Consider the following 12941-nt stretch of genomic DNA (forward strand, 5'->3'; position numbering starts at 1 on the left):
CTGTAACTGATGTACAGACAGCAGGCAGAGTGCAGGAACCAATGAGATGTCCAACAATGTCCATGCTGCTCTTCTATAGGTCACAACCATGTTGTTGGAGATGCATTCTGTGTTTAATTTTGTGTGTTTATTATATGCCTGTTTATTACATGTATTCGTTCATGACAGATAATGTATAATAATGGTGGGCTTGCTGCACAGAGATGATATATAAACCATTAAAGGCACTCTCTGTAATTCGGCATACCTTAAAAACAGAAGCGGTGACAAGTATAGATTCCCGTTCAAAGTTAATTTCGCACCCCGAATCGAGCCGTTCCTTCATTTCTCTGCAGGACTTGGCATTAGCCGAGCGCCTAAAGATGCCTCTTGTGAAAGGTCCGTCTCGACAAAGCACACACAGCATGTCCTATGAGTAAAACATCAAGAAGTCGATTTTGAACAAGGTCTCGTCTATACATAATGTAGTAAATGGGAGAATGGCAACTACAGTTGTTACACATGTGAAAAGTTCTAATGACTTGACCTGTGTCAAAATAGAAATTGCCCCAGATAAGAATTAATGAGGTGCAGACCTGAAAAGGCTCAAATAGTCCATAGCACATGTCCTCATAATAAACTGCACAGTGTGTTCATTTGACCCTAGGCCTATGTATGAGATTTTGCCATTCAAAGAAGCTGGGGCCCACAGAATATAACCAAAATGGTGGCCAACATGGCGCACTGACTAGTGAAGACCTCTCCTCGTGCAACCTTCTCCAAGGGCTTATTTACCAAAATTAAAGCTAAGTTTCAAGAGTCAAGGCTTTGTGTTGATGTTCTGTATGTGGTATTTATCCTCTATGACTATAAGCTATGGATGCTGAAACACTAAAGACTATACATAGTTTTGCTACTAACCCATCTGGGCCATGTAATTCCATCAATACTTAACCAAGATTAGGTGTAATGACCCATGGGACTTTTCTGTCCTTAGCTTAAATCCCCATCTTTTTCCTCCTCCAGATAGATAGATATTTGTCCACTTCAGTTTATCTGGTTCTGCTCCTTCCAACCATTGGTTGCTTTAAGAAAGCCAGTCCTGTATTTTAGCACTTACCATGACAGGCTTGGGAATGTTGTCATTATCACAGATAGCATCCAGTGAAAGGCCAAACAGCATTCCAGGAGCTAAAGAAGTTGGAGATGTCGGTATATTGTCCAACTGAGAATTCGAACCGCGCCAAAAGGTCCAGTTTATGATCGACCTCTTTCTTTTAAATGGCTTCTGGCCTGGATCTGGGGGAAAAAGTGAGTGACTGAATGGAAGAGTTCGCTGATAGGTTTTTTTGTTTTGTTTTTTCGGGTGGTTGCTAAAACAGCTTTCCTGGCAAAGGGTCCCAATTGCATTCACTATTCCACTGTGCAAAGAGTGACCTAGCGATCTGTTATTAGTGACACACCACCAGTTTGTATGTGTATTTATGTTATTACCTATCTGTCATTTTTGGGGGATTTTCAATGAAAACAGAGCGATACATGCCAAATGTCTTCTTTTAACAACACTTCAACTCACCGCTGTGCTCACATTTTATTACTTAAGGTGCTTTATGCCAAAATCGAATTCACTAAACAGATGTCAACAGTAAAATTTGTATCGGAATGCTGCAGTCTTTTGTGCAGGGCTTCAGATTAAAATGAGGTAAACGTGATCTGGGTTTGGCATATACCGTGCCTCTCCGTACTTACTTCTCCGTCAACCTTAAACTTAAAGGTACAGGTGCATGTCTACATTTACCAATAGCAGGAGTGCATAGCTACACTGACCAATAGCAGGAGTGCACGGCTACAATGACCAATAGCAGGAGTGCACGGCTACAATGACCAATAGCAGGAGTGCACGGCTACCCTGACCAATAGCAGGAGTGCACGGCTACAATGACCAATAGCAGGAGTGCACGGCTACAATGACCAATAGCAGGAGTGCACGGCTACCCTGACCAATAGCAGGAGTGCATGGCTACACTGACCAATAGCAGAAGTGCACAGCTACACTGACCAATAGCAGTAGTAGATAGTTACATTGAGTGCTTCCTGGATGGGCCCTAAGAGGAGCAATTTTGTGGTCCTAAGCCCCCCGTAATTTTTTTTTTTACCTCTAACCCAGGCCTGCCCCTGTGGCCACAAGGTTTGCTTCGTCTATGGTTACGGCACTGAGCGTAGCATTGGTAAATTAACCCCTTAGTTAACTGAATCAGACACAAGCAGATGTGATATTCATCTCACACATATTAATTGGATATATTCCAATTAAAACAGGAAAAAATTAAAAAATATGGTCACTGGCACAAGGTTGGCAGTTGGACCAGAGATTCAGTGGCTCAATATGGTGTTTATGTGCTTCAAACATTTCCACGCTGCTAAATTGCGTTTCTGGTTGTATTTTGCCCATATGTAATTGATAAAGAACTTGGGGTGGTGTTAAGACAGCTAAAATATGAATTATAACCATTGTAGTTGCTTCTCTTAACATTTGTTATTTGATATATTTCACTTTTGGTTTTCACTCTTGGATTCCCCTCTGGGACTGGGCGGGAAGACTTGTTAAAGGCTTATGAAAATATTTCTCTATATAATTCATCCCAAGCCATCTGCCAATTTTATGTTATTGTGGATGAAGGGATCCAGGTATATGGATGGGGGAATGTCTCCAGAACTGGAGCAATTAGTGGCGAAGCCCATTTGTATCCCTAGAAAAAACAAAATTGCCTGTCTCTTACTATGCTCAGAACTACAATACCCACATGCAGATTCTGCCTCTTCTGATGAATGGTGTGAAACTGCACCTATTGATGCAGGGAAACACTGACCAAGATTCCCACAGGGGGTTGCATCAATAGAAGAAAAAGCTGTTTTAAATGTGCACTCAGGGTTGGACTGGGCCAGACCTGATCCCCATGGGGAGCGCCCCCACGCAGACTCCGCCCCCCAAGGCGATGAACGTAAATGTTGGGGGCAGAGGGGTCGGATGGGTGGTGGAGACCCCTGGGTGGAGTATGAAGGCAGCAGCATTCTGCAAGTGATGCACTCCCTACAATATAAATCCTAAGTGTAAATAGCACCTGATTTGCGCCAAGCACAAAAACAATTGTGTGTGTTTTGCCGCATTGGGTGTAAATGTGAAAGATGCTACCTGAAGGGAAGCCGCAATTACACTGGAATTTTGCGGAAAAACAATAATTATTTAGGTTTAATAAATAGCAATTAGTGTCCAACACTGCATTTTGCACACTGTACTTTCAATCATAAATGTCCCATAAAGTCTATAGCCTGGCAATGGTCATGCCACTACCAACACTCCAACAGGGGGCAGACTGTCTACAGTAGACTTCCCCACAACAATACTCATGGGAGTTCCATCTGCCACTGCAGACAGGGCACGGTTCTTTATTATCTTGTAGATTGTAAGCTCTTTTGGGCAGGGCTCTCCTCACCTCTTGTATCGGCTATTGATTGCTTTATATGTTACTCTGTATGTCCAATGTATGAAACCCACTTATTGTACAGCGCTGCGGAATATGTTGGCGCTTTATAAATAAATGTTAATAATAATAATATAAGCAGTGAGAGGAGGACAGCTGTCTTGGTTGCCAATGTTCTCCACTGGAGGCAAGAGGTGGTCAAAAGTCCATGGGCCAAGGGGTAACTTTTGTTCAAGCAAAACTGTACATTTCGAAATCTTTAATGCACATCTAAGAAGAACCTTGTATTTTAAAGTCATGGTTATAATCAGTTTGTCAAAGAATAAGGCCTGTGCCAAGCTCTACAAGATATCATGTGAAGGATATCTAGGAACATGTGAATCTCTAGACCTGTGAATAACAAGGGACTTTACAGATCAGTTGGGTTACAAGCAGGTTGGTTTATATTTAGCCTGGTTAACCAAGCACTACAGAAGAGTGTTACTCCATGGGTCATTGCAAATCCTATAACTTGTTTCATAAACAGTTAATGCCATGGAAATTTACAACCAATCTGAAACATTATACACAATTTAAAAATGTGGCCTTTTTTCTCTGGCAGATCAATATTATTTAAAGGGGAACTCCGCCCAAACACAACTTAAGCTGTTTGAAAAGTAAACATAATTTCAAGCAACTTTGCAGAATAACGCAAATAAAAAATATGCAGCCTTTTCATGATTTTTAATGTATTTCCACCAGAAAGCCAACATATATCCAGTCTACTAACCCATAGCAACCATTAGGAGTTGACTGATTTGAATGGGTTCTGGACAAAGCCCCCTTGTGCCTGTCACCATAACAGACTTGTGAAGAGACAGCTGAGAGATTTATTCTATGTTTTATACTGCCTTGAGAAATTTGCACTCAGATGCAAAAAGAGAGCTGTGAGAATGCAAAGGCAGACATTATTCGTTGGGCATGTTCTTCCCACAATTACAACTCGCACTTCTGTTAACGGTCATTTAAGCCTAAATTTATATTATTGTGGTTCCCAAAGCATACGCTCATGCCAGCAGTATATTTATATAAATATAGATAGATATGTATCCTTTAGAGCAAAGAAGACACTGACTTTGCAGGACAGTCTTCCTGAAATTTTGACTTTGCTCATTATATGTAAACATGCAGTAAATTCTAGGAAAATACCTCAGGAGGCTGGAATGTGTGTTTCTACCCTTTCATTATGTCAGTTTGCAGTAATAACATACTTGTGTTGAATATTTCAGCCTGAATGAATCCTCTGTAAAAGGGCAGAACTTACCAGCGAGTGGGTGGCAGGGAGCCAGGCGGCAGGGCTTCAGTATGAACTGACATTGCATTTCTCTGGGGAGATGCTCCATGAGGAAGGGGCCTTGTAGATCCAACGGACAGTCAGCTTCCTTCAGACCTTGTATTTGTGGTAAGGCATCACGAACATGGCTCATTTTAATTCCAAATGGGTACTCGTGTCCTGTTGAGAAATGCACAAATGCAACTCAGTGCCACCAAAGGGCTGATTTTTTCATTTGCCACAAAAACAGGATGAGATGTTGTAGATCAGGGTGTAAAGTTCTAAGAATCCTGAAATATATAAATGTGCACAGTGGTTAGCAGAGCTGGAGCTCGGGCACATTTGTGACCAGTGTGGAATTTGTGGGTTCAACCCATGTTTGTGTTGGTTTCCTCCAGTTCCTACCACAGGCCAAAAACATACCGGTAGGCTCCCTACTTGCTCTCCATGAGACTGACCCTGCTGTGTGGGAGTGTGTAGGTTAGTGTATATGCAGGTTAGTGTGTATACAATTGGGAAATCAGACTGGAATTCTTAGTGGGGAAAGCACATAATCCCCCCCAAAACATCTGCAGAATAGTATTTACATACAATAGTTTCACATTCACGTGTATCCTACGGTAGGACAAAGAAATAAATCCCTGCAAGCCACTGTCTGAAAGGTTTTACAAATTATGATATAAATTTTAAAAATTTAGGTCAAATATGTTCAAGAACCCATTGATAGGGGCATAATTTAATACTTAAACATGCACTAGAACTTATAGTGATGTTAGTGGCAAACAGGTTCCATGAGCCTCTATGGGGGAATTAGTGATGGGTCAGAAAAACTCAACCCACACCCGTCCCTAACCCCCAAACCTAAAACTGCACCTGAGCCTAATCCACAAAATGCTGCCATTGTAGGACCCACACCCAACCCATACCCCATTTTTCCGCTCTGTACGCTACTTCTGCACGCACCTTAGGTCACAAGACCCTCACCTAAACCGAACCTGCAATGGTCACCCAAATTTCAACCTTAACCTGCCTGATTTTAAGGGGAAACCTGCGGCTTGCGGGTCAACCCACACATCACTAGAGAGAATGTAAGAACAATTACATTGGCCCTGCAATTTAAACTTTCCCAGCCTGAAGAACAAACCTAGTGATTTTATTCACATGGGGAGTGTCTAACATTTTGGTACTCATCCCCTTTAAAAGGGGGCGTTATATGTGCAAATTGAGAACTGTTAACACAAAGGAAAAAAGATTAATCTCTATGTAATTACTGACACAGGGTGCCGGACCCGTTACTATGGATAACTAGGTACCCCTGATAAACACATGTTCATTGACATGTCTGAGCATCAGAATTTATTATCAGGCTGGTAGCGTCAGCTCCTATGACAGATTTAAATCTCTTTCCACTAAAGTTTTAATCATTCTTTTTCACCGTTTTATTTAACTGTGGCTTTTTAATTCAGATTTTTTAATAAATAAGGTAACATTTGAGGTTTTTTTTTTGTTTTAATTCAAGGTTAACCGAAGTAGGAAAAGATTTGAAAATTACACTAATTCAAAAACTGATAAATACTCCTCTTAAGGTGGCTAAACACATAGCAATTTCGATATTTTGTGCGACCATCGATCCACGGACGTTCAGGGCTGAATTGTCACATATAAAGGTAGAAACAATAGAAATTCTACCACCTTCTGCTAATTCAGCCCTGAACGTAGATTTTGCTCGGGCGCCTTCAGTGGTGCATGATCAAGATCTTTTAACTCGCCTGATCGACCGATATCCGCAGTCGTTTGCGATATCTGTCACCTCGTCGATCCGCCATACATGCACCGAATATCGTACGAAACCATCAGTGCTTGTATGGGCAGCTTTAGCTTCTGAGCTGCACGATAATGGAGAGCTCAACTTACTGCACACTTGTGAAAGTGTTGGGTGCTTAACCAGAAGACCTTTTACTTGCAGGGGGGTTAATACATCAATGTAGAAAAATCTAGAAGCACACCAATAGTTTGCACTGCATCAAAAATGTGATCTATTTAGCCCATATACATACGAAACAACAAAGGGCAATGTTTCTGTATCAAGCAAGCCTTCATAAAGGGCCCGGAGGCCCCCGAAACATTGGCCTTTGTTTTTTGCATGTATATGGGTTTAATAAATAACATTTTTGATGCAGTTCAAACTATTGGTGTTCTTCTGGATTTTTCTTAGCGTCCGAACAGCAGCCTAGAGCACACAGAGTGCGTGCAGTGCCACTGACACTCAAAAGATGGCCTAACAAGATCAGAAGATGGGAAGCTGCAGGGATGAATTTGCAAGTCGACATGTCTTGTAATAATTTCTTTCAGGATTTAGTTTGCCTTTTAAAATATTATATATATATAAAAAAATTTTTGATGAAACATTGAAGGGTGTGCTGGCCACAGATGATTATTTTTATATATATATATATATATATATATATATATATATATATATATATATATATATATATATATATATAGATAGATAGATAGATATGTGTGTGTGTGTGTACTGTTTTTTTTATTATAATAAAAATAATGTCATTATAATGATGAAGAAAATGATGTTTACATACTTTTATAGCATAATTACATGCAGGGTCACAAGATCAAACTCCAGTGAAACTTATCAAGAGTCAACTATACTTCAGCTGGTGACTCAATAGCCAAAAATATACAACAATTGGGTCAGGAACTATCGCATAGAAGAATTTTCATGAGGAATATCAGTTATCTATTGACAAAGAAAATAATTATGACCCGCTATCAGCGCTTGCAGGAGAGGAGCCCACACAAGCAGGCTGCTGAATGAAATGAAAACATGAAAAAATGTCTTACATTAATACCCGCTGGGCAGTTACCTATTCTGGAACTTCTACCCCACTGCTGACAAAATATTATGAACCAAGCCGAGCTGTACGATTGCTGTTTATGTGACACGGCGAGTGCCAGCGAGACGGCAGGACTACAATAACAACATGAGTCGGGCCGGTTTGAGAGAATGTTTATGTCTGGGTACATCTGGCCACATCTGCTCCTAATGCCACATAGTCTAAATAACTAAATAGAAGCTCAAGCCTTATTGTGTTCTGGTACCATGGAGTCTATTACTACATGAAAAAACTAAATAAATAAGTGCAAACATGACTAATTGTCTATACTTGCAATTAAAGGTAAACTGCATAATAAAAAAAACAAAGCTAGAAGCAAAGCAGCAGCATTCATAAACAGGGATAAAATACCCTATAATTATATTTATGCAAAGTATAATTACACAATAGGTCAAATAAAAATCAGATATTATTTCACAACTATGTTTCTCCTCTTTACTAGTATATTAAATATATATGCTATTTGGCCAACAGTATGAGGACAACCTTTCTAATTATCAGAATTGGCTAGCAGACACAGGCACCACCACACCATACAATTTATGACAATTGCTTCCTACTTTGTGGTAACCATCTGGGGAAAACCCTTTCAGCAGTATAACAACCCTGTGTACAAAGTAAGGTCCATACAGAATGGGTTTGCAGAGATGGGTGATGGGCCAGACTGCCTGACATCTGTGTATAGTAGGTACTGTATATACTCGAGTATAAGCTTAGTTTTTCAGCACCCAAAATGTGCTGAAAAAGTCACCCTCGGCTTATACTCGAGTCGGGTGCCATGGGTCCCTCTAGACTAGCACCCTCTCTCCTTTGTGTGCAAATTAGGCCACCCGCAACCAGACCCTCCAGTGCCCTGGCCTAGGCTCCCACTAGCAATAATTATTTCCTCCGGGACTGGGTTTGCTGCCAGTTTGCCAATGTGCAATGAGCGTGGGGTAGTACTTATATTGTTTTTGTTGACCCTCTTCTCCGCTTACAGAGCTAGTTTACTGTTTTTCTTTGAAATAAATATTGAAAAACATATACCCCACTGATGCCTCAATTAATGTATTTATTGGTATTTATTTTGATTGTTAAAACTTAGCAGTAGCTGCTGCATTTCCCACACTAGGCTTATACTCGAGTCAATACGTTTTTCCAGTTTTCTTCGGTAAAATTAGGTACCTCTGCTTATATTCGGATCGGCTTATACTCGAGTATATACGGTATCTTGCATACTCTGTGTAAAGAGTAAGTAAGGTAAGTATAAAGGGGCTGACCAAAAAGAAGTCCCCCCAAATAGATACAATAAGTAGTTGGAACCTGTGGAACACTTAAGAAAATGTATTGGTGCGAACGTTACACATATAAAATAACAATATGATTGGGAATCACTGCCCTAGGCTGGGGAAATGCACAAACTGTGGGCGGCTTGGAACAGAGGCAGAGGGGGCTCACAAGGAATGCCATTTAGGGTGAGAATTTGGAAAAAGCTCCAAGTGAGCTCTTAGATACACATACAAGCTCAACGTAAAGGTCAATTTGGGTTATATTCTTGCAATCACTAAAATGTCAGTTTTTCCTATATCTGTAACTCTGTTTATTAGTTGAGGAGGCCCTGACCCAAATATGGTCTTCTAAGTTAGACTAAAAACACCTGACAGCCACTGCCCGAGAGGTCTTTAAAGTGGACCTGTCACCCAGACATAAAAAGCTGTATAATAAAAGTACTTTTCAAATTAAACAAGAAATCCAAATTCAATTCTATATTAATACATCCAAACCCATTATAAAGGCATTTAAAAATCCCAGCTGTCAATCATATATTGCCTGCAGACAAGTACTATAACTTTCAATTCAGCTCTCACTTTCCCCCTCCCTCCTCACCATCTAATTGTGTAGCCAATGCATGGGCCTGGGCATCTGGTCCCCCATTTTGGCACATACACAAGATTTTGGGGTGATACAAAGCTTGCCTTAGTAACAGTGTCCACAAAATGGCACCTGCCTATTTGCTGTGATTGTGTAATTCCAAGACTGAAGCAGAATAAGATTTATATTACTTATATAGTGTAAGTAAAGTTTATGTTGCTTAACAAACACAATAGAAGAGAATTTTGAATTATTTCTTAGGGTGACAGGTCCCCTTTAAAAATGGAAAAAAGGGATAAAGGCAATGGTTATTTTAACTTTCTGATTTTTGCAACAGGGTTTATAAAAGCACCATTTATGAATGAAAATACTTGAATATCCTTTTCCGTGTATATTTACTATGTGTTTATACAAACCTAGCTGAGAGCTTGTGTTTTATGGTTTTATATTACATGATTTCATGTGTAACCAGTCTAAAATGGGATGTACACAAACAAGTATCCAACCTTCACTTGTGTCTAACTCAATAAGGATCCTCAATATTTAATTGCAGGGACATTTATTATGGGCTGCTTTATGTACATAAATTGTTTATGCCTTCAATTCCATTTGTCTATTTTTTCCACACACAGGACTTTATTTTTGGCTTCAGGACACTTTTAAATATTTATGAGGTATATTTAGCATGGCGTAAACTGTTTTTGCCTACACGGCACTGAAAATATTGCACATCTGCCTGGGAGCTTTCCACGTGCCAGAAATATTTAGGTTTCACTAGTATGAGAGGAGATGTTTTCTTATGATTTATTAGGGCTTGGTGGTTGGATGTTTAAGTCAACAGAGTGAAACCACCAATCTCTGTATCTGAACTGTGTGTATCATTCCAGTGCTTACTGGGTTTTCATGTTCTTATGCTCTGCTTTTAGGCTGTCACATGGAAAAGCAAAGGATGGTTCATCTATAGGGGTGGTCTGTTATTCCAGATAAAAGGGAAGTTTGTTGGTTCTATAACTAATTCTGAGTGCAGTGTTATTATACATGTTCAACAGGGAAGAGTGACAATTTTTAAAGAGGTGGAATATCCATTGGTTATTACCATCAGCCAGTTACTCTCAGCCTTGGCCCAGTTGGGTGGATGTAGACCTATGTGGTTGAAGGTCGGATACCAATCTCCAGTGGACCCGCTTTTCATTTTTATAGTTAACTGTCAAGAAACTGCATCATAGCCTGCCAAAGTCTAACAGTAAATTAAATGTGTGTTCTTTGCAAATCTGGTATGTCAATGAGGGTATGCTTTTGGAACATTCCCATGTGCCATATTCTTTAGATAAGTATATGGTTAGTGCCCATATGGATAACTCAGACACATTAACAACTGAAACAGACAGTACTTGTAGCAATACAATGTTTCAGCAAAGGGGCTTACATAGTGACAAATTATAATAGAGCTTATAATGACTTAATAGTGATGCATCTGTCCAAGGGAGGAGGACTGCCATCTGTCCAGATGCTCAATAAACTGTCTGGCTTTCAATTTTCTCAGTTTAGTTCCCCCCCATCTTTTCTAATTAATACTTTATCTAGACCAGGGATCCCCAAGCTTTTTTACTCGTGAATTAGTTTTTGATAGCCCTTTGTGGTCTGCAGGAGGCTCTGTGCTTCCAAAACTTCTCAGAGCATCAAAGGGGGTGGTACAGTAAGCAACATGTTGCTCACTAATCACTGGTTGAGGTCAATGGTCTAGACTCTAGACCAATGACATTACATTAACATTTATTTATAAAGCGCCAACATATTCCGCAGCGCTGTACAATAAGTGGGTTACATACATTGAACATACAGAGTAACATATAAAGCAATCAGTAACCGATACAAGAGGTGAACAGAGCCCTGCCCAAAAGAGCTTACAATGACCAACATATCCTACAGTGCAGATAGGGAGTGGTTAACCATTTACTAGGTCGAATGAAAAAATAATGGATTCATCATATCATAATTTGAAAGTGAATCTATTGTAAGACCTGGCACTTACAAAAGATGTTATTCAAATGGAAAAAGGCAAGGCATCCATTTAAAACCAAAATAAGAGATTTAACTCTTACTGAATGAGTAATGTGAATAATGTCAGTTACAAGAAGGCTTTCCTTGCTTTAAGAGAATAGTATTCAATGCCACATGTCTTTTTGAAACATATTAATAACAAATAGGGGGTCTAATATGCAAGATTTTTTAAATCTGTGGCCCTGTAACATTGATTTTACGACTGTCTATTTTAAGACTGACACCAAGCTGCAGTTAGCATTCTGGGAACATACCGATAAGAGGATAAGGTGCATCATCCTTGCCAGAGGTGACCCATAAGCGATAATCGGAGTCTGAGCCCTGGAGAAAACAGAACAGCGGAGCAATGTTAATGGCTCTCAGAGAATCAAGCGAAACACATTCGGTGTAACATGAGGAATAGGAACATGAGTATTTATTATTCCTAGCACAGTGATGCCTGCTACATATTACATAATGGCCTTAGCATTGCAAGAGAAAGTCAATCAGGTCTTCCGGAGTACTGCCGATCATTGTATTCTGATATATACCAGAGTTTAGCACTTCATCCGACAAACTGCAGCAAATGGGGAAACTGATGTTTGGCATGTTTGGTTTGTTTCATAAAAACTCAAAAGAATTCTGTGTGTAATTTTGAAATTGAATTGGGAGACAGGTTTTTCTCACTGAATTTAATCTGGCCCTATGGCTAGCTTTTCAGGGAACCATCTTACTTCAGGAACTGTTCAGGAACATATTATATTATTGGTAAGATTTTACTCCTGCTCTCTAATCCTATCACCAAAACTGCCACACACACAAAGGGACATGGTTAACTTAAACAAGTCAAACACTCTCTGTGTGTGAAGGCATCTGCCAATCATTCCAAGTGACCATCATGAGGTCCAATCAGATCACAGTTGTTTGCTCAGGACTGAATTTACTTCATGGTGAAGAAGCTGCAATGAGGACACAGGCAGGGTCCTCATAGCATAGTAAAGTAGCACTGTGTCTTAAAAGTGCAATTATTGGGTTGCAAAGGGGTCAGGAATGGAGTTTGGTAAATCATAGGAGGAGTTTTGGTATACTAAGGTGTGGTCTGGGTGGATTAGGAGTGACCATGCAGGAGTGGGGCATTTTTTTCTGACTAGGGCCACATTCAACTTATTGGCCCATAATTATTGATGGCAGCCTTGGAAATGGCACATGGCAAACTCTGCCAGTTAGTTACAATATGTGCCTCTTCCAGATGGTGCTTTGCTCTACACTGCACACTGATCCAATGATCCCAAAAATGCAAACAGATTTTTTTATATTTCATTTTGAAATTTCACATGGGGCTAGCCATATTCTTCATTT

General features: G+C 39.9%; 1 protein-coding gene across 1 annotated transcript in view; it reads right to left on the minus strand.

Annotated features, from left to right (window-relative positions):
• Positions 1 to 12941, minus strand: part of arhgap20 (Rho GTPase activating protein 20) — an 84140-nt gene that overhangs the window by 11951 nt on the left and 59248 nt on the right. Inside the window, 4 exon segments of the mRNA NM_001079253.1 lie at positions 248 to 409; positions 1100 to 1278; positions 4765 to 4953; positions 11858 to 11924. Coding sequence (NP_001072721.1) covers positions 248 to 409; positions 1100 to 1278; positions 4765 to 4953; positions 11858 to 11924 — 597 coding nt within the window.

Source organism: Xenopus tropicalis, chromosome 2, assembly GCF_000004195.4.
Source record: "Xenopus tropicalis strain Nigerian chromosome 2, UCB_Xtro_10.0, whole genome shotgun sequence".
Taxonomy (NCBI): domain Eukaryota; kingdom Metazoa; phylum Chordata; class Amphibia; order Anura; family Pipidae; genus Xenopus; species Xenopus tropicalis.